We start from the raw sequence: 19,270 nt of genomic DNA, 5'->3' as shown, positions 1-19,270 counted from the left end.
TTGACTCAAGCAGTATCACAGCAATGGCCCTCCCCCTACACACGAATCTTTGGAACTCTTAAAGAGACAGGTTTTTAGGCTCTTTCAAATTCTGTGCTTTTGATACCCTCAACCTGACTTAACTTACTGCCTTTTCTTTCCACACAACAAGAGCACCCAAGTTTGACCCAGACTAAAGCAAAGCAAACTAAGTTGTATTATTCTGCCTACCTTAGAGAGGTATTAAATTCTAGCATTCTGCCACATATTTTTCTCATTGAAAGAACAAACCATAAAGGGTCCTCTGTTTCAAGGTCTGCTGTTAAACATCTGATGAGTGTAACCAAGATTAGATAATGAACACCTTGGTGAAAGGTATCATTGCTTCCCACTAACTTAATGGATAGCGCAAAATGCCATTATCTAAATCTATATACAATTTTCTTAATGTAACTGCTGGTTCACAATTACAGTTCCTGCTTAAATCCACAAGGGTGCCAGAGACTCCTTATAAGGTCTTTCTCTGTCCCAGGAAGAACCATTTCCTCCATCCAAAAAAGCAGAAATGACAATTAAATGCCATCCTCCTCTTTCTATTTATCAGATTCAGATTTTTGCCTCTGGGAGAGAAAAGTTACTAAGAACATTACATAATTACATTTTTAAGCAAGACACCATCTTGATTTTCAGCTTTTCAGCTCTACGGTCGTCTATGCATCATTTCATGGCCTACCTAAAGGTACCTCAGTGAATCCCCCAAATCTTTTCTATACCAGAAAACAAAAAGCAAAAACATTATCTGGTGCAACCTTTTTCTTTAAATGTGAAGTGTGCTTGCTGATTAGGCTGTCAGACCTATTTGCAAAATCTGGCATTTGGTTACAAAACTAGAAGTACAGGTAGGATAGGACACATGGGATATTTTATATAGTCAGAAATTCTTATCCTGTAATAGGAAGTAGAAAGGAAACTTGCAGAGGGTCAAAATTAGAGCAGTTGCATCACACTCTAAATGGACAGTCCATCTTCTACAAGGAATCAGGAAACTTCATCTTTCACTGAAGATCAATGGCTATGTTGACTGTTTGGTGCCATAGAACACTGTAATTTCTTCTCTCTGCTTGTTCAACAGAAGTAATCTTCCTCATCTCCCTAAGAGGGTGGGGGATTAACTAGTGACAAATGGGCTGAAGACAAAACAGGAATACAAAAGTACTGCCTGGTATCCTTAAAATCTTCTCCTGCAATCTGAGTTAAATGCAATACCTATTACTGCCTTTTGAAAAGTCTCAGAACTATTCTCCTGCCTTAAAAGAAGGAGGAAGAATACCCCCAGTAAATGACACTTATAAACGCCAGCACCCATAATTTCCCACGCTCTAACCTAAGGAGGCATAATTCCTTCCTGTAATTCACCAAGGATGAAAAATAAAGCCATATATAATATTATAAAACCAGGAGACACAAGCAATAAAAAAACTCTCAAGATGTTCAAAACCCCATCTATCAAGCAGTTTTTGCTTGAAGGCAAGTTAGGTAATAACATGCAGAACAGAGCCAATTTAAGGAACTTGCATCCAATATACTGTATTTAATAAGCAGCTACAGGTAAAAATGATTGCAGGTTTGCTTTCTTTTATTTGTTCAGTAGGGCTCTGCTGCAAATCATACATACATTAAGAGAGGAGAGATTACCACAAACCTCTCTGGGCACAGCATGATTTCTGTGTTAGGGCCACTCAGCAAGAAGTCATTTTGAGACCTGAGTTTTTTGACACAGAGGATGTGGTTTCAGGCCATTCAGTGTCACACTAAGTCACAGCCACCATCATGTAATTAGAAGAGGTACAGTCCCCACCAGATTACTGCTCCAACTGGATATGAGCTGATTTCGAAACTTCAGGAGATTATTGGCAGCACTTCACCTTGCAATATGGAAAGATCCTCTACACTGGACATAGATTAATATTTGTTAACTGCTAAGCACCTACCTGGAATTCGTATTTTAAATTTACCACTTTGCCCAAAACCACCATCTATTATTCCATCTTCTCCTGTAGACAGTTTCACTTTCAGACCCACAAAAATCTGGATGTTTGTTTCCTTTTTAAACAATGAACGACCAATCACACTGTAATCATCCATCACCTGCAAAAAAAAAAAAAAGTATTCATAACTCTACAAGCTAAAGTGACAAGAAATTATCCGTGTTACCTGCTAAGTTTGGCAACTTCTACCATTCCACCTTTGACAAACCATTTACCCCCAAATGAGCAAAACTCTGGGTGAGTGATCTAAACTGCTGAGTTTAAGATAATTTGTGTCTAAAACCATAGAAGATTTTATGAACTAAAACATTTCTGTTTCTACTCCCCTTATCAAAATATAAGAACAATAAAACCTACATCAGAACATGCTGTAAAGACCAGTTAATTAAAATCTTTTTTCTGCCTTGAAACCTTTCCATGAAAGTCACTGAAGTACCTATGCTGACAAAAAGTTTATTCCATTATTTATTCTACAGCTAAGTACATTATCACCTACATAAACATTCTTTCTCTTAGCTCCAGACCTGCGTTCCAACAGCTCCACTTCCAAAGAAATGACATAGCTTCTAAATAGAGCCTTTTAAATACTCACCTTTACATACATATTGATTTGTTAAACCAAGAGCCTTATGACCACTGTATCCAATTTTAATTTCAAGGTTTGTAACCCAGTGGGAAGAACCATTCCAAGTTGAATTGTTAATTAAGCTATCAGGAACAAGAGGCAGTGAGGTTGGTGGGTAAGGCAAGATAAACAACCCTCCCTTAGGCATTACAAAGTATAAGGTGCAGTCAAGTGAGCCTAATCCTGTAGGTGTGAATATCCTTGTACACCCAATGCCTGCAGTTACTCTACCTTGTAGATGCAGAAAGAACATTTATTTATCAGAATAAATATAAGGATATTACTTCAATCTTTCCACGATTATTTTTTGTGGTAAACGTTGCAGCTCTTCTTCACATGTCAGGAACCATTTTTAGCTACACCTAAGGGTTGCAAAGACCAAAGTGACTTAGAACAGTAAAGAATTGCAATCAGTTCTGAACACTCCCCTTTATTCAGTTTAAATGAACTCAAAATATTGATGACTCAAAATCTTGACGGTTTATTAAGCAACTGTCCTTCCCTGAAGCCTCCTCCATAAACTATAATGCATATACAGACTCAAATCCCCAGGATTGTTATTACTTTGTTACATATATATCCCTCCATTTTAATGCAATTTTCAGTATGGCAGTAAATCTAGCATCAGAAATTTCATTTTTGTTTTATTTTAAACAGAACTTACTTGCTTGGCTATGAACAGTCTTGAAAGGGCTGTGGGGTATTAGAGAGCACTGGCAGGACCTCTCCCTGTCCCAGACCAGGTACAGGATGAGAAATATCTACAGCCCTTCTTGTTTCTGTCACGTGGAAATGACAACAGGACAGGCAGCTTTGCTCTGGGTGCAGCCAAAGCTGTAGGCAGAAACACTCAGATGCCTCAACAACACTCACTGCCCAAACTCCTCATCTTTCCCCAAAAAGACACATTTATGTTTTTTTGTTGTGTCTGTCCTCTCTCACTGCTTCAAAATAGCTTGATAGCAGTATCACTGCTTGGCAATATTCTGGCTTAAATGCAAAATTCAATCATGTCTTTTCCTAGAGCCCCTGATAATAGGTGGAAGTTGAGAGGGGAGATAAGCTTTCAGGCACCCTTGCCTTTCTTTGGCTAGACTAGAAGAAAAAGAAGCTGTTAATTCCAACCTGAAGAAGCACTCATATTCTCAAAACCTATTTTTTTTCCAGTTACAGTGGCTGAAGAAATTAAAATGTTACTTCATCCTATAAATCTTTTATTCCTAAAACAAAAATTTCAAAACTGTTCATCCCTCTTGTCCACTGCTGGCCCTGTGTTTGAAATATAGATGGTACAATATGCTCCAGGGAGGATCTCTAATATATCTATTATTTTTGCAGTTATCCCTCAAATGGCTCAGGAAGCCAACTTTAAAGGCCAACGTCTTTCTAAACATCTTTTATTTTTCCAAGAGCACTTCAAAGTTATCTTTAACTTAATTAAAAATGGAATTACAGGATGAGCAATCATACTAGGCTAGCATGGCTCAGTTTAGAGCCTCCCCAGCAAGGCTGTCAGAAAATACTCCAGTGACTTCTGTGAACAAGTGTTACAGGCATCAAGTACCTTACAGTAAACCAGCAATGATAACCTTTAACTGAGTGTTAGAACAGAAACAAAATCTATCAGCATTTAGTTATGCCACACTCACTAAGCCTTTGAATTAAAAAACCCTTATCTTTTATAAAGAAAAGTGCTTTTTAGGGTCTTGCTCTTGTACATTCAGTATAGGAGAGTAACCAATGCACAACTGCATGATTCTTTTCACTCTAATGGTCACAGAATCACAAGTTTGAACAGACCTCTAAGATCAAGTCCAAGCCATGCCCTAACATCACCTCAACTAAACCATGGTACCGAGTGCCACAGCCAGTCTTTTTTAAACACATCCAGGGATGGTGACTCCACCACCTCCCCAGGCAGACCATTCCAGTACTTTATCACCCTTCTGTAAAAATCTTTTTCCTAATATCCAACCTGTATTTCTCTTGGCACAGCCTGAGACTGTGTCCTCTCGTTCTGTCAGTTGCTGCCTGGAGAAAGAGACCAACCCCACCTGAGCACAGCCACCTTTCAGGGAGTTGTAGAGAGTGATAAGGTCACATCTGAGTCTCCTTTTCTCCAGGCTGAACAACCCCAGCTCCCTCAGCCATTCCTCACAGGGTTTGTGTTCCCAGCCCCTCACCAGCCTCGCTGCCTCCTCTGGATGCGCTCGAGCGTCTCAACGTCCTTCCCAAACTGAGGGGCCAGAACTGGACACAGCACTCGAGGTGTGCCCTCACCAGGGCTGAGTACAGGGAAAGAATGACCTCCCTGCTCCTGCTGGCCACACTATTCCTGACACAGGCCAGGATGGCTTCTTGGCCAGCAGGGCACACTGCTGCCTCATGTTCAGTCAGCTGTTGACCAGTACCCCCAGGTCCTTTTCTGCCTGAGCACTGTCCAGCCATGCCATCCCAAGCCTGTAGCGCTGCAGGGGATTATTGATTATTTTGTGGCCAAAATGCAGCACTCAGCACTTGGATTTATTAAACTTCATCTTATTGGACTCTGCCCATCCATCCAACCATTCCAGGTCTCTCTGCAGAGCTCTCCTACCTTCCAACAGATCAACACACTCTCTCAGCTTAGTGTCATCTGCAAATTTACCAATGATAGACTCAATCCCCTCGTCCATGTCATCAATAAAAACATGAAACAGAACTGGCCCCAGCAGAGACCCCTGAGGGGCACCACTGGTGACTGGCTGCCAGCTGGATGCAGCACCATTCACCACCACTCTCTACCCGGCCATCCAGCCAGTTCTTAACTCAACTTGTTTTTAAAAAAAATCCCTTCTTTAACCAATGAATACGTTCTGTAAGTATCACCATGACTCCTTGGGCATCTCTACAGGCCATTAGAAACAAAACCACTTTAGTGGTGCTGAGATAATAAGTGATCAGTGACTTGCCTGACTGGCTGTTTGGAATAAAACCTCTATGACCCGAGGTCTCTGTCTCATACACTAAATACTACACACCCCATCCTGTGCCATCCATGCCCTCCAGTGAGCCTATCATCAATTTATCCCTGACAAAGACAAAATAACTAGAGAATGCCTGTCCTACCAGGAACTAAGATAACTGGATCAGTCTTTGCATTAAAATAAATGAGTGTAGCAGAGAATTGCTATGAAGGAAAGCTCATTTTCTCAATTTTAAGTTCGCATTAGAAAAAAATAAAAGAAAAAGAAAAATTGTATTTTTGGTTTAGCTTTGCTTTGTAAAAAGGGAGAGAAATGCATGTTGTTCTTTCTAACTGAAACTCAACACTTCCAATTACTTTACCAGCAATTTACCTCCAATCACAGGATTTTAAGTTAATCCCCTTTGAGTTCTCAGAACATCTACAATGGCAATCACTTTGCCTATTAGCAGAACAGCCTTTCGGGAGAGCTTTCTGCTTTTCTCTCAAACACTTTTTCTTTTGGTATAAAATATTATGAACTTACAAAGCCAAATGCCACAAAGACAGTAAGGGATCCGCAGTCTGCTCTGAAGCAGCAGCAAGGGGCCTAGCAATGAGGGCAGACTAATTTTATTAACTTCAGGGAAACTTCAAAAAGCTTTAGGGCTTTAATGCCAGACAGAGACGACCCCAAAAGTCAGTTTAAGTGCTGCATAAACAAAGGATTAGGGCAAGAAAAAGCTGAAGGCTCCTTGCATTTCTTGTTTATATTGTCATATGACCTAGTAGGAGTGGGAGAGGGCTGCCTCTCTGACTTTAATCCCCCATGGTGTACAGTGGCGTTTCAGTTCACTGACCTACATTACGATAATATTTTTTTAAATTTATGGGCAGAGGTGCAGTATCAAACTCACTTAAAGACATTTAAAAAAGAAAAGGGGCAGGACGGGAAAAACACCCAGAAGAGAAATTTTCTGGCTGGTATAGTCTCCCCCTCTCCCTTAGGTTAGATCAGCAGCTTAGAAAAGGATTTCAAGTTCAAAGGGAATGTCTCTGTTACTCTTGTTTTATGGCTTAGACCAGAGGACACAATAGCACTGAGTTTATGAAATATCCCTTCCCACTTGGCTTTTGTGTTTGCACAAAAAAAAAGTAAACAGTGCTTTATAACCGTAGGTGAAGTATGTGCATCTCTGGCACATAACCCTTGTGCTGAAACCAAGAAGTTAGCATAAAAAAATAACCAACTTGCACTCCTCATCTCTTCAGTACTTACCCTGCCTTAGACTGTTTGCAAAACCACAGTTCACGTTATGTGCTGGAATTCAGTGCAAGCCATAGTAACTCCAAGGAAAAACAACTCCAAGATGCCCCTTTGAGCAGGACAGCAAGTTCTACTGTCCAGCCTGTTAAACAACCCTCCTTTTTAGGATAATTTAGAAATGACTGTCATCTGAACATCCTCTCAAACAATCCATTACACATATTTTGAGAGCAAATAACTCTTAATGTATCTGTAGGGAAAAAAAGTGGATCAGAACAGAAACACATGAGGAAACCAAGTGCCAGTATGGCAGGGCAATAAGGAAAGGCTTAAGACAAAGTAAAAGCACTGTACATTAAATACTAGAAAAGATACAGAGAAAGAGAAGGGATAACCTTTTCTGATTTAATAAAAAGTTACATGAGTTTAAAAAGAAATTCTTTTAAAGGTCTAAGGATTATTCTCTGCAAACTGATAAAAAGGTTCATTGAAACTAAAGCAGAAAAACAACAGGAGAGAAAAAAGAACAAAAAGAACCTGTGACTAATACTGAAAATACAAAGCATTTTTATTACTTTTTTGTACGTCAGAAAAAGTACACTTGAGACATCTTCATCATGATCAGTGACAGCTCATTTATTTCTAGAAAACAGTTTCAAGCACTTTCCATTTCTGTGTCAGAAATGGGAATATTTTTGAGGCTGCAAATTCCTGTTCTCTTTTAAAACAAAGTTTTATGCATTGAGAAAATGATGGTAACATGAGGCCACAAAAAGGGTGAAGGAGAAAGGAACTGAAAGGATTGCTCCAATGACCAAGTTTCCACCTTTTTTGACTCTACGAAGACTTCTAGCTTACAGCTGGTTACTGAGGACTAACTGGACAACTTGGTACAGAGAAAGAATGATTTGGGCAGCCAGCTTTTCCTCAAGAGTTTACTTACAGCAGCATGAAGACTTTTCTTTCTGCAAGTCCCTCCAGCACTAGAAGCCTTCAGCTTCACATCTCATTACTGCTGTTTTAATGGAAGCCATCACATTAACATCTCCACATATCCATTAACTTGGTTTTCAGATGTTTGTCCCATCTCTCACCAGCCTATGTTTCTTATATCCAAAAAACATTTTCCTTTTCTCTGCCTTTCTGAGGAAAGGGACAATTGAGTTTGGGAACATTTAACAAGCAGCCATAAAATCCCCTTCTTTTTGCTGAGCATTATGCCACCACTAGAACCTGGTAAAACCTTGTATGGCAGAAAAAAAAAAAAAGAGCGTAGAGTACTGAATCAGGACAATGAGTGAGAGGTGCACAACCAGACTGCTCTAGGTTCTAAAAGCTCTCCAACCCCCCATCAGAATTCTCCAGGCACATACAGGATTTCAACAGCGCACTATTCATTCATTATGCACCTTTATACTGCAAGTTTCCTTCATCTCTGTTTAAAGCTTAGAAGGGTTGAATCCCAAAATAAACACAGGCACTGAATTCCTGACATGGTCTGAATGAAAACATGAGTTTTACCAAGTGAGAAGAAATTGGTTCATGTCATGATTTCATTTTTTATTAATCTATGCTGCATTCCCATTATGTGGAAAAAGCAACATTAACAGATATGGGAAAGTGGAAGCTCAAGACATCCATCCATCTCCAGACCAGCCAGCCCTGGCTTGCTACACAGATTAAAAATGCTGTGATCCTTACTATCCAAGAACAAAACCAAACCACAAGCTGTTCTGTAGATAGGATGGTATTTACAGGTCTTGACCTGGCTCTGTAAGCGTGGCTCAGAGAGGACTGCCAAGCTGAAGATGGCTCCTCTTCCTGGAGAAGGTTCTGAGCGGCCAGGAGGATTGCTGGTGGTACCTCCATGACTTAAAAACACACAGGCAATTTCTTAACTATTTTAAAGTATTTTTAACTGTGGTGATCTCAGGTTCTTAAATCCTAAACATCCAAAAGGAGACATCAGTGGGACATGACAAGTTTCATTTGGAACATTGCACAGACCTGGCACATAGCAGGAGGTCAGCTATAGCCACAGTAAATTAAATTTCTTTCTAAAGGAAACGGCCCACAAATAGCTTGAGGAGGGCAGGGGGGAATGAAGAGCAGAGGCTTACAAAATCCTCACTGGAAGGAGGCAACAAGGACAGAACAAGCTTGGAAAGAGCTGAAGAAACTGATGCTGAGGAAGAAGAGAACTGTCTCTGACAGACTTGCATTCCCCTCTCAAGACATTCAAATACCCTGAGTCTGTCCCCTCCCCTGAGGATCTCCAACTCCAGTGTGTGGATCTGCTGCCCAAAGCCACCTCCTCTATCAGGTAACAGCCTCCTTCTGCCATTTGGCTAACAAGGTTTGTGTTATCAAGCCACACAAGCCTGTTGCTACACTGGATGTTTACAACTGCAGCCCCAGTGAAGGTGCACAGTAAAGGGATGGCCATGCTTCAGCAATAAGGAGGCTTAGTTTTACTTCATCTTTTGACTTTAAAAATACCTAGGAAATTAAATAACTTAGGTTTTATATAAATATAAGTTGTAGAATTGGGCACTTAAGAAATGCCAGATGTCCATACAGTCTTATCCATGTTCCTCTTTGATATGCTCCATGATATAGTCTTAACATGACCACATCCAAAAAAATTTCAGAGGAACCTTGCCTTATTAAGTGCACAGGGTAGAGGCACAGGAGAACAGAATTAATGTTGCATAAGCAACTGTAAATCTGGTATTTCCTAACTTTCAAGTTCTTGATTTTGCAACCTAAGCAACATTCTTAATTTATTTTTGTATCCAATAAATAAAACGGTGTATTGGTTGCCTTGCTGACAAACTGATTCCCCCACAGGTGACTGTTACACAACCTCAGAAAAATCAAGACCAGCTGTCCACACACTTGCAAGACTCAAAAGCATGTCTGCATTTTAAATTTAATAATGTAAATAATAACCATAGGTGTTACTCAAAACTTGCAAAATTCTACTACCCCGTCACGTGGAGTATGCCATTCTTTTTCTGGTGAGTGAACAAAACTTTTTTCTTCCTATGGGTAAGAAGGCAGATTCTGCAACTTACCTGGTATACTTTTATGACCAATTTACTGTACTATGTTAATCCATATATGCTGAGTTAGGAAATGTTGGGAAACATCACCATCCTTTTCTCACCATTGTTTAGCAGAAATGGTATTTCTGTTTAATGGGCAGTAAGCCCTCCCTTCTTGCTTCCCCCACTAAGCTTCTCAAACTCTTTTACTCAAAAACTAAACATGAGCCAATGCATCTTTTATACTCCTATTTAACAGTGCATTTTAACTAGTGAATGTGCTGTGCACTTTTATTCACCTGATTGCCTTCATCTCTGTATTATTACTGTATTTAGCATACCATCAGCAGCCAAGCAGAACCAAACAAACTCATGTTCAGACTTCAAAGCAGGAAAAATAGTAATTGTGGCGTCTGCATGTTTACAGTAGATGATGGAGTGACATCCACCACTTCTCCCAGCTAGAGTCCCAGAGGGTTCTGCAGACAGCCCAGGTCACTGCTTGTACGTGCAGGCAGCACTCCATCAGATTTCACAGTGTGGCCTTGTTACTCACACTGTGCCCCTATCAGTCTGCAAAGCCCACCTCAGTCACCCAGAAAGCACCTGGCTGATGCAGGGTTTTACTTGCTATGCCCCTGGCATTGCACTGTCACTGTAAGAAAACAGCAGATGCAACATTAGCTCTAGTAAGACAATGAAACATCCTGTACCTAGAAATAAGTTCGATGGAAGTAAAATTTGATAAATTTTAATTATCTTCATTCATAGCTGCACCATGAAACCACTCAGCAGAAAATTTAAGGGACAATATTTCTGTCACACATACTTTGAAAACAGTCTATAGGCACAACTTTAAATCAAATTCTGGTGTTACAGATATCTGGAAAGGATTAAGTGAAAAAAGTACCAGTGTTGTTTATAAATGATCCACTACCCAGGAATCTTTCCAGATAGGAGTACTCTGGTACTCCTATACTAACCTACTGCCTCCCTGAGCAAAGGTAACCACCACAGAACTGCTCTCATCTCTTAAATGAATCACATCAGATGTTCCTATTCACTCATGGGCAAGTCCATTTTTCCTCCTTTGCACACTCCTTCAGCAGTGTGGTTAAGTGTGTGGCTGAGCTACTACAAACTTGGTGTGTGCTCAACAACTAAATGTGCTGTTTCCACTCAAACATTGCTCATAGTTTTTGAAAACTCACCATTTTCAAAACTGCTGCTTTTGAAAATGTCTAGTTCCCCAAGGGACAGTCTGGGTCATTGCTGGTTATCAACAAATTTAATACCATTTTTTCACAGTTCCTCTATCTGTTTACTGGCACTCATCTCCACAAAATCCTATCCTTCTGAAAGGCCAGAAAGATCTGTGAAATGATGGTGACAAAGACCTTCCCTTTGACCACTCAGGTAATGTACTTGCTCTGACAAAGCTCTTCCTATCCTGCTGGAAGAAGAGGAAAGAACCCAACACTTTTAAAAGATGTGAAAGATAAGCTTTCTCTCTTCCTTTCAGGCTTCAGAAGAGATGCGCTGATAAAGATCTTGATAACTTACCCTGCTTTCACTTCTTGCTCTTGCAACAATGTGTTTTCTCCTTGGGGACACTTAGATCACACTAATATGCAAACAATTAGTAACATGTTGTTATTAAACAACAGGCATCCCTAGAAACTAAACATGCTGGCTACATGATGGCCTCAGCCCCCAGGAGAGGTATGGGCACAAGAAAATGGGCACAAGAAGAAAACTCACTATCCAGCAACCCACAAAAGTGTGAACAAAGTAGCTATGAACAAAACCAGGACATCATGCACCATGATTACCACCAAGGAACACTGAAAGAGCAAGCAAATAATGAGAAAGATACATTAAAAACTTTGGAATAGAGAGAATTAATTCATCTCATTGACAGAGGAACACAGATAAAGTATCTCTATAAAGGACAAGCCGATTATGATAGGAAAGCATTCTGCTGCACTTACAATGGGAAACCATTCCAGCCAACACATGTATATTTTTCACTACACAAGCCTGAAAATGCAGAAGATGCAGCTCACACTGCAAGACAGACTTTTCCTCCTCTTTTTGTTTCTGTCACAGAGCTACGGATTTACGAGTACTCATGACAATAGGACTCTGTGGCAACCATCCTAAGATAAATCCTGCTCGTGCAAACATTTTCAAAACAGGCAGAATATCTGAGTCATGCAGGAAAGCATGATGCACTCCTACGGTTCACCTTTCAGTTGAAACTCTCTGCACTCAACCCGTACGTTCATGGAAGCCAAAGAGCAAATAATGTGACAAATATAAAGGATTTACTCCAGGAACTGAGTAACTGCTTCATGAGTCAGACTGGAATTAACCTGCAAGGCTGCATAAAGGTTAAGTTCAAAGAAGGTATTTCAGAGATGATGTTAGGATTAATACAAGTCTCTTTGCCCACAAAATTATGAAGAGCTGAACACTGTCTCCAGAAGCACAAGACCAAGGACAACAGTTGCTGTTTAGCTTTGTAATTTGTCTCCAACTCCAGGAACTGCTGACCTGCTGCAGTTCAGCAAGCCCACATCTACCACCAGCACTGAATGCCAAATCAGAGGGACAAAACCTCCTTCACACTCCTTTGCCCTTTTTCCACCAATATTCCCACATTACCCTCCTTAGAGCTGCACTGGTGTTCACAATAGCACTCTCTTTTACCTTTTTATCAGTACAAGCCACTTGTTGCCAGCCTAGCTTTTTCCTATTGAAAGCACATTTGTCAGGCAGCCAAGGGTTTGCAAAAATAAAATGTCCAGAGGGCGACAGTCTCTGCCTCCACATAACCACACCCGAAAGATGCTCTTGACAGAAACTTCCTCCCACTGAAGTTCTCCCCTCTCTCAAGTCCTCTCTGCAAGAGAAAGCTGGACTGGTATTTCACACTGGTTTTGAAACCATTAAGCAAATACAAACCTCTGCTACCGCCTTCTTAGTTCTGATGAAAAGCATTTTTTGATTTTCCTTAAAACTCACCATACTTAAACATAAAAAAACCCTTGTGGTCTAAAGTAAAATAGAGCATTCACACATTTTAGTAACAGCTCAAAAATATCAAATGGTATAATACCAGATAAAAACCCATTACTGCAGTAGAATCATGCAACATTTTCATAACCAAGATGCAATCCCAGCACTTCAATTTCATGGACTAAGCTGCACCTCAGACAACACTAATTTCTAATATACTAATTTTTCATAAATCACAGTAATACTTATTCCCCCTTACTCTCCTTCCCCTCAAAAAAAAAAAAAACAGTAGATGAACAAACAAGGATGCACTGCAGACAGGTAAATACAAAGATTATGATGAGCAACAGCAGTCAAGTTTGATTCTTTCTCTCCCAGTGTTCCACTCAATCCCGGCATTAGAGAAGTAAGATACCAAAAGGGAAAAGTGAGCAGTAAAAAATGCAATGGCAGGGTACTTGAATTTTTGTAGAACATTTTCCATCACTTGATGAGAAAAAACAGGAAGCTCAGGCATGAAATTTCAGTAAACTGTACTACTTGAAGACTGTTTGCTAGCTTAAGTATGATTTTTTAAAAATACTGTGTAGTAAATGCCATATTTTCCATGGATTTGATTTCTATGTGAAACAGGAAAAATGTCACACTTTCTTGTAGAGAGACAAAAAATGTTGGAGAATAAATATTCTTGTTTTATTTAAAAAAATAAACCTTACAGTCCAGAAGGGTGCCATGCACAAGGGGCACACAAGAAAAATACTGTGATGCTGAAACTTAATGAATTTACAGTTCTTACTATTCCATCAGTGTTCTGAAAGTAATCAGAATAGGAACAAAAAGCCAAACCATAAATGCCTGATTTCTCCTGGGTAAACTGGTAGTTCAACTGCAGGGAATTTATTTTAATTCCAGCAGCAAGCAGGGGGGCTTGGGAGACCCCACATCAGATTAGCAGCAATGTTTTACAAATGGGCACTATGGAATTGCCCTGCATCCCAGCTCTGGAAGCATGTTTCCATCACGAAGGGACGTTACATGCCCTGCCTCCCTCTCTCCCAGCCTTTCAGGAAGCTATGAAGCTAATTTTCCCCAGCAGTATTCTCTGAAGGAAAAGTTCACTTCTTGTGAAGGTAACATGTATTTTTTAATTATTATTATTATTATTTTATGCCTCCCCAGGGAAGGTGAGGAGGGGGGAGCTTCCTTGCTCAACAGAGAAAGAAATTTTCCTGTATCAGTGCCAAGAACAGACACCCTAAATTCAGCGATCCTAATCTCCAGCCATCCATCAGCAGCAGGGTGGGACCAGCTGATTCAAGTTTTCTATTAGCTGGTGACTTTGTGTACTAAAATAAGTCTCTGTACCACCCAATTGTTCCTGCTGCTGCGCTCTGCAAAGCACAGACTTGAGCAGCAGCTACCTCGGCTGTAAGTACTTCCCCAGCAGGCCCTTTATACCTGGCACCATCCTCTTCCCACCAACCATTCCAAGTCCCTGAGTACTCCTGGGACTTTACACCATGAGCCTTTCCTGCTGTGTTTGCTCCATCATCCCTTCAGCAAGCATAGGGAAAATGCCAGCTCCAAGTATCTGCAGTACCACAGGAGGCAGAATGTGGGTACAAACAAAGCTGCGATGACGGTTGTCCCTTTACAGGGCCAATTAGTATCCATACACACAAATAGGGCATACTGTGGCACAAAGGCAGGATAAAATAATACACCTCCCTGGTCTACATTTTAAAAAGCACAGGAAGATAAAACAGTTCACTAACATAGCCTAATAAATTATTCTGTTGGTCAAATATTAAATAAAGCATGTTCATTGGTTTTTGTTTGGGTCAGAAAATAAAGTATGTGTAATTGATTAATGTTATTCAATTATTTACACATTATTCCATTATGTTATTAATGTTATTCCATGATTTGATTTTTATAAAATCAAGAGCAGAATACATAAACTGGCAAACAGTTTGAAAAGAACACTAAATAAAACCAATTAAAATTGTATGACCAGGGCTAACAGCAAACTGTCAACCCCAACAGACAACTCACACAGTTGGTACTCTGCAAGTTTTTAAGTGCCGTAGATCAATGCCAGGTACTGAGAACAAAAATGAAGAATGTGAGACCAGTTCACCCCAGCTGGAGAAAGGCATCTGTCTCCATGGCTCACACAAACTCCCGTTCCCATTGTTATTGTAAGCCAGGTCTCACTGGATCCTGGCAGCATGGGCCTTGCACAAGCGTATCAATCTTCAGCCAAAATAAAGGCAAATGTTTCATGATTTCAGAAAGCTCCTGAGTGCCAGAGGAATGACACACACACATATTTGGTCTAGAGCTTCTCTGCAGCTCTGAGCCCAGAACTCTTTGGACTCCTGGTTCTAATTCAGTGCCTCCATCAGCCATAGAGAAAGGCAGCTGGGCATGTCAAACAAGGGAGACAATACACCTGCTACCAAAATTGTGAAGAGTGCCCACAGATTTGGGGTGTTTCAGATAACTCATATAAACAAAGAAAAATTCAGAAAGCTAGAGACATCCCCCTCCTAACTACCTCCCTTTCTAGTGACAAAACTGGCATTCAAAAAATCAACACAATGTCATAGGTCTGTCATTCCTTTGAAATAAAAGGCCTCCAAAATCAGAACTGAAATATGAGTTTCTCCTTTGAATTTTCTTTTTTTTTAAGAGCTAAAAATTCAATAGAAGTCTCAGGAAAAAAGGGAAGAAATACAAATTAGCTATTTGGTCAATTAATTTAGTGAGGCATTTTGAAGAACCTTACTAATGCCCTAGCAGGGATCTTCCTACTATTAAATTAGTAAAGCAAACAAACAATATTCAAGGAGTCTGCATTATACATAGCAAACATAGTATCATATGCCAAGTGTTTAGTCTCCTATAGCAAATTAAGGAGAGATATTATGCAATCCTCAACTCAGCTTTATGGAATTTTGAAAAGAAGAATGCTAAACATTTTGTTCAAACAATGAAGTTTTGAGTTAGGAAAATCAAAATTAAAAGAGTTCTATACCCAATATTACCTGTCATACCAATATATCAAGTAAACAAATGCTGAAGTTTGGATCAACTTTGTTCACTAAGGGGTAAACAATTAAGTTATTTATACATTGTACATCTCCACCTAAACACTTCATAATGAAAAATTCCACTATGCAATGTATCAACAAGTGATTCTCCACTGCTGACTGAAGGGTAACCACCACCAAGGCCAAACCTATGCCAGCAATGGAACACCAGCCACTACAGACAGTGCATCTCTCCAATTCCAATGGCAGAGTACAAACAAATCCCCTCTCATTTTCACTGCAGCTGCTAACTCCTCCAGAAAGCATATCTGTTTTCTGCTACACTGAGATGGGTCAAATACAAACCCTATAGCAGATGATGATAATTATTATTACCTGTGTGATATAGAAATAACATGCATTAGGCATGGCTTAAGTTCACCATGTCATGAACCTGATTCCAACTACAACATGTTACCACTCGTAAGGCATCCTGTAGGAAATTCCTTTTTGCCTACTAAAATAAATATTTTTATTAAAATGTAAAGATACAAAAAAAAATTATTGTGTTATTTAACCAAATGTCACTTTGTTTTCCACAGTCTTTACACAGTCTGCAGTACATTGAAGATGTAAATACATCAATGGAAACCTGGAAGTTTTGTCATTTAGGAAGGTGCACGAAACCAGTCTCTGGGAGGAACACACTGATCAGACTCTGAAAGGATCAGTGCAAAAACAGCACCAAATTACTGACCACTGCATTGCACTGAATAAACCTGTCACTTTAAACAGTGATTTCTGTTGGCAAGCAGACCAGATGTAATACACTGGGTAACACAGACATTAGAAAAACCTGTGTAAGGGCTCTGGACCATAGCAGTGACAATTCTGCAGCCCACCAACATGTACAAGACAAATATTTCCAGTTCCCATATATAGCACAGAGAGGCAGCTTACCCTTTCCACCTGTCCTTCTTTGTGCTTCTGCTTGTACACTTTCAGCTTTGGAAGGAAAGTCTCTGTGTAGTTCTTGTCTTCCATGCCTTGGAGCAGCACCCCATGGAATGCCAGCCTGCAGGTATTAGCATGAATATCTGTGTCCAGCTTAGAGCCAATCACAAGGCACAGTTTAGGACAAGTGACTGGTTTTTCAAACTCCAGCAAAGCCCACTGTTGTTTTGGGAGCTGGACTTCTCCTGCCTGGTCATTTTCTTTGTTCTCCTCTGAAGAAACTGAGTCCTTGGACAAATATTGCTCTTGATAAAGATAATCTTTTTCAAAATCAAAAACATTTTCTTGAATTTCTTCATTGAAGTTAGCAGGGGCTGGACTGAAAAACATCACTCTTCCCATAACTGTCTCATGACCAACTGTGATGTGGAACTTGGCCTTAGTCTGAAGAGATCCTCGAAAATACTGAATTTTCTTCAAGGAAATTATGGCAGCGTGGATGGTGTGAAGTGAATCTGGGGTGCAAATTAGGCCTCGTTCCAGCAGTTTGGGATCAAACTGGGTCACACAGACACCTACTCTGTCACCCTGCATTGCATAAGTCACAGGAGTATGGAACATCTGCATGGACTTGACCCTCTTTGTCACCTGTGGATGAAAGGGGAACAAAAAGAATGAAACAATTAATTGCACATGAGTGCATCATAAGCACTCATATGCTTATGTCACATGGTATCTGCTTATACTGTGATCTATCAGCCACACATGACACCCTGCTGTCTTGTAAAACAACTGACCTTCTAGAAGAGTCCACAACTCAAAAAGTAGAAGGCCAACAGTCTGAGAACTCCATCACTTAAAATTACCACATATTTGAGCCTCCTAGCTTATTCTGTTCATGAGACTGAAAATTATCATGACCACAATTGTTGATATTTACATCACCTGTGCTGCCATACCCACAATACTATCTGCAAATAATCAGATATACCCACACCATGGAATAGCTTAAATATACTCCCTCAAGCATCTGCAGCATCAAAAGTATAGCACTACAGTACCCATTCATGCATGGGTCTATGTGTCTGCTTTCCCATCCCTTCCATGAAAATCCTTTCACACAGTTCTTTGACATGGTTGAATAAACTGTAAAATGTGCAGAGCAAAAAAAAAGTGTATTTGCACAGCACTAAGCACAATGAATTCTCATGAACCATCACTACAAAATAATCAGTAACACAAAAGCCCACCCCTTCCTAGTCTATAGTATTCCATAGACTAAAAAAGAAAATCCTCAAAGCTTTCTTAGGAAGATTTGAATGCTCATGAACATACAGCTAGCACTGCTGTCACTAAAATGTGGGGTTCCAGATCTCAGGAATATTGTAGGAAAACTGAAACACCAATCATTACTTATACTAAAATTTCCTAGATGCTATCAAATTTTGGCCTTAATGAGCTTGCTATTGTATTACTTATTTCAAGGAGAGGAGAAGAATGAAATAAGCTTTTAAAAAGCAGTCTAGGCTCAGCTTGATCAGACTAAACTCGTTTAGTTTAACAAGGATTCATTTTTGGCTTTTTTCTTTTTCAGTTCAGCAAACCTTCACCCTTAATAAGTACCCCCATCCCCTCAAGTTGAATGTAACCAAAAGTTTTTTCAGGTAATATGTTTATGGTGCCACCTGTTGCATTCCTACTAATGCTGGATGCCTGGATAGGTAACCACTCTGCTTCAAGTCCCTACATGAGATATCTTTTAATACTGAAATGATATCTTTGGTAAAAAAAAAAAATCTCCTAAATAAATATTATTATTGGACAAGAGTCCTTAGTACAGAAAAGTTATACACAGCATTTTTGAAGGGCTGAAACCTCAACACTCAGATCCAAGAACAGAACTCTTCATGAGAATGCTCAATTCCGGAGATACTTTTTTTAGTAGGCTTTTATCTACATGCAATAGATTATTCTGTGAATGTGTACAGAACAACAACATTGCTAGGACAGATCTCAACTCAGCATTTCTTCTTCTATCTCCCTTTACTTATCATCAATTCTACAGCTATCAAAAAGGTTCATGCCAAATGCTACTGTGCAACTCTCAGCATTCAAGCTTTTACATTCTTACTCAGCTGGAACTATTCTCAAATCAATCTCCAATCACTGCATGTCTCTTAGTAGCCATCTTCTAATCCCAGCCCACCCATTTATCTTTTAACTCCTGAAAATAAAAAACCAAAATATGCAAGCACTGATGAAGAGAATTCCAAACCAAAGGACTGGACTCAGCAGAGCTGGGCTTCATCCTCAGATGTCACAGAGCTTCAGAGCACAGCATTTAGGCTGG

General features: G+C 39.9%; 1 protein-coding gene across 4 annotated transcripts in view; it reads right to left on the bottom strand.

Moving 5' to 3' along the window:
* Positions 1 to 19,270, bottom strand: part of EEFSEC (eukaryotic elongation factor, selenocysteine-tRNA specific) — a 124,764-nt gene that overhangs the window by 41,358 nt on the left and 64,136 nt on the right. For 2 of the 4 annotated variants that reach the window (XM_053954005.1, XM_053954004.1), the window contains exons 5-6: positions 16,927 to 17,568; positions 1,971 to 2,127 (exon numbers count right to left, since the gene is read on the bottom strand). In XM_053954005.1, the coding sequence (XP_053809980.1) occupies positions 1,971 to 2,127; positions 16,927 to 17,568 (799 nt within the window). The remainder of the gene's footprint in view (positions 1 to 1,970; positions 2,128 to 16,926; positions 17,569 to 19,270) is intronic. The other 2 variants (XM_053954007.1, XM_053954006.1) reach the window with 2 other exon arrangements.

Source organism: Vidua chalybeata, chromosome 12 (genome assembly GCF_026979565.1).
Source record: "Vidua chalybeata isolate OUT-0048 chromosome 12, bVidCha1 merged haplotype, whole genome shotgun sequence".
In the NCBI taxonomy this organism is placed as follows: domain Eukaryota; kingdom Metazoa; phylum Chordata; class Aves; order Passeriformes; family Viduidae; genus Vidua; species Vidua chalybeata.
This window is presented reverse-complemented; position numbering and strand designations above follow the sequence as displayed.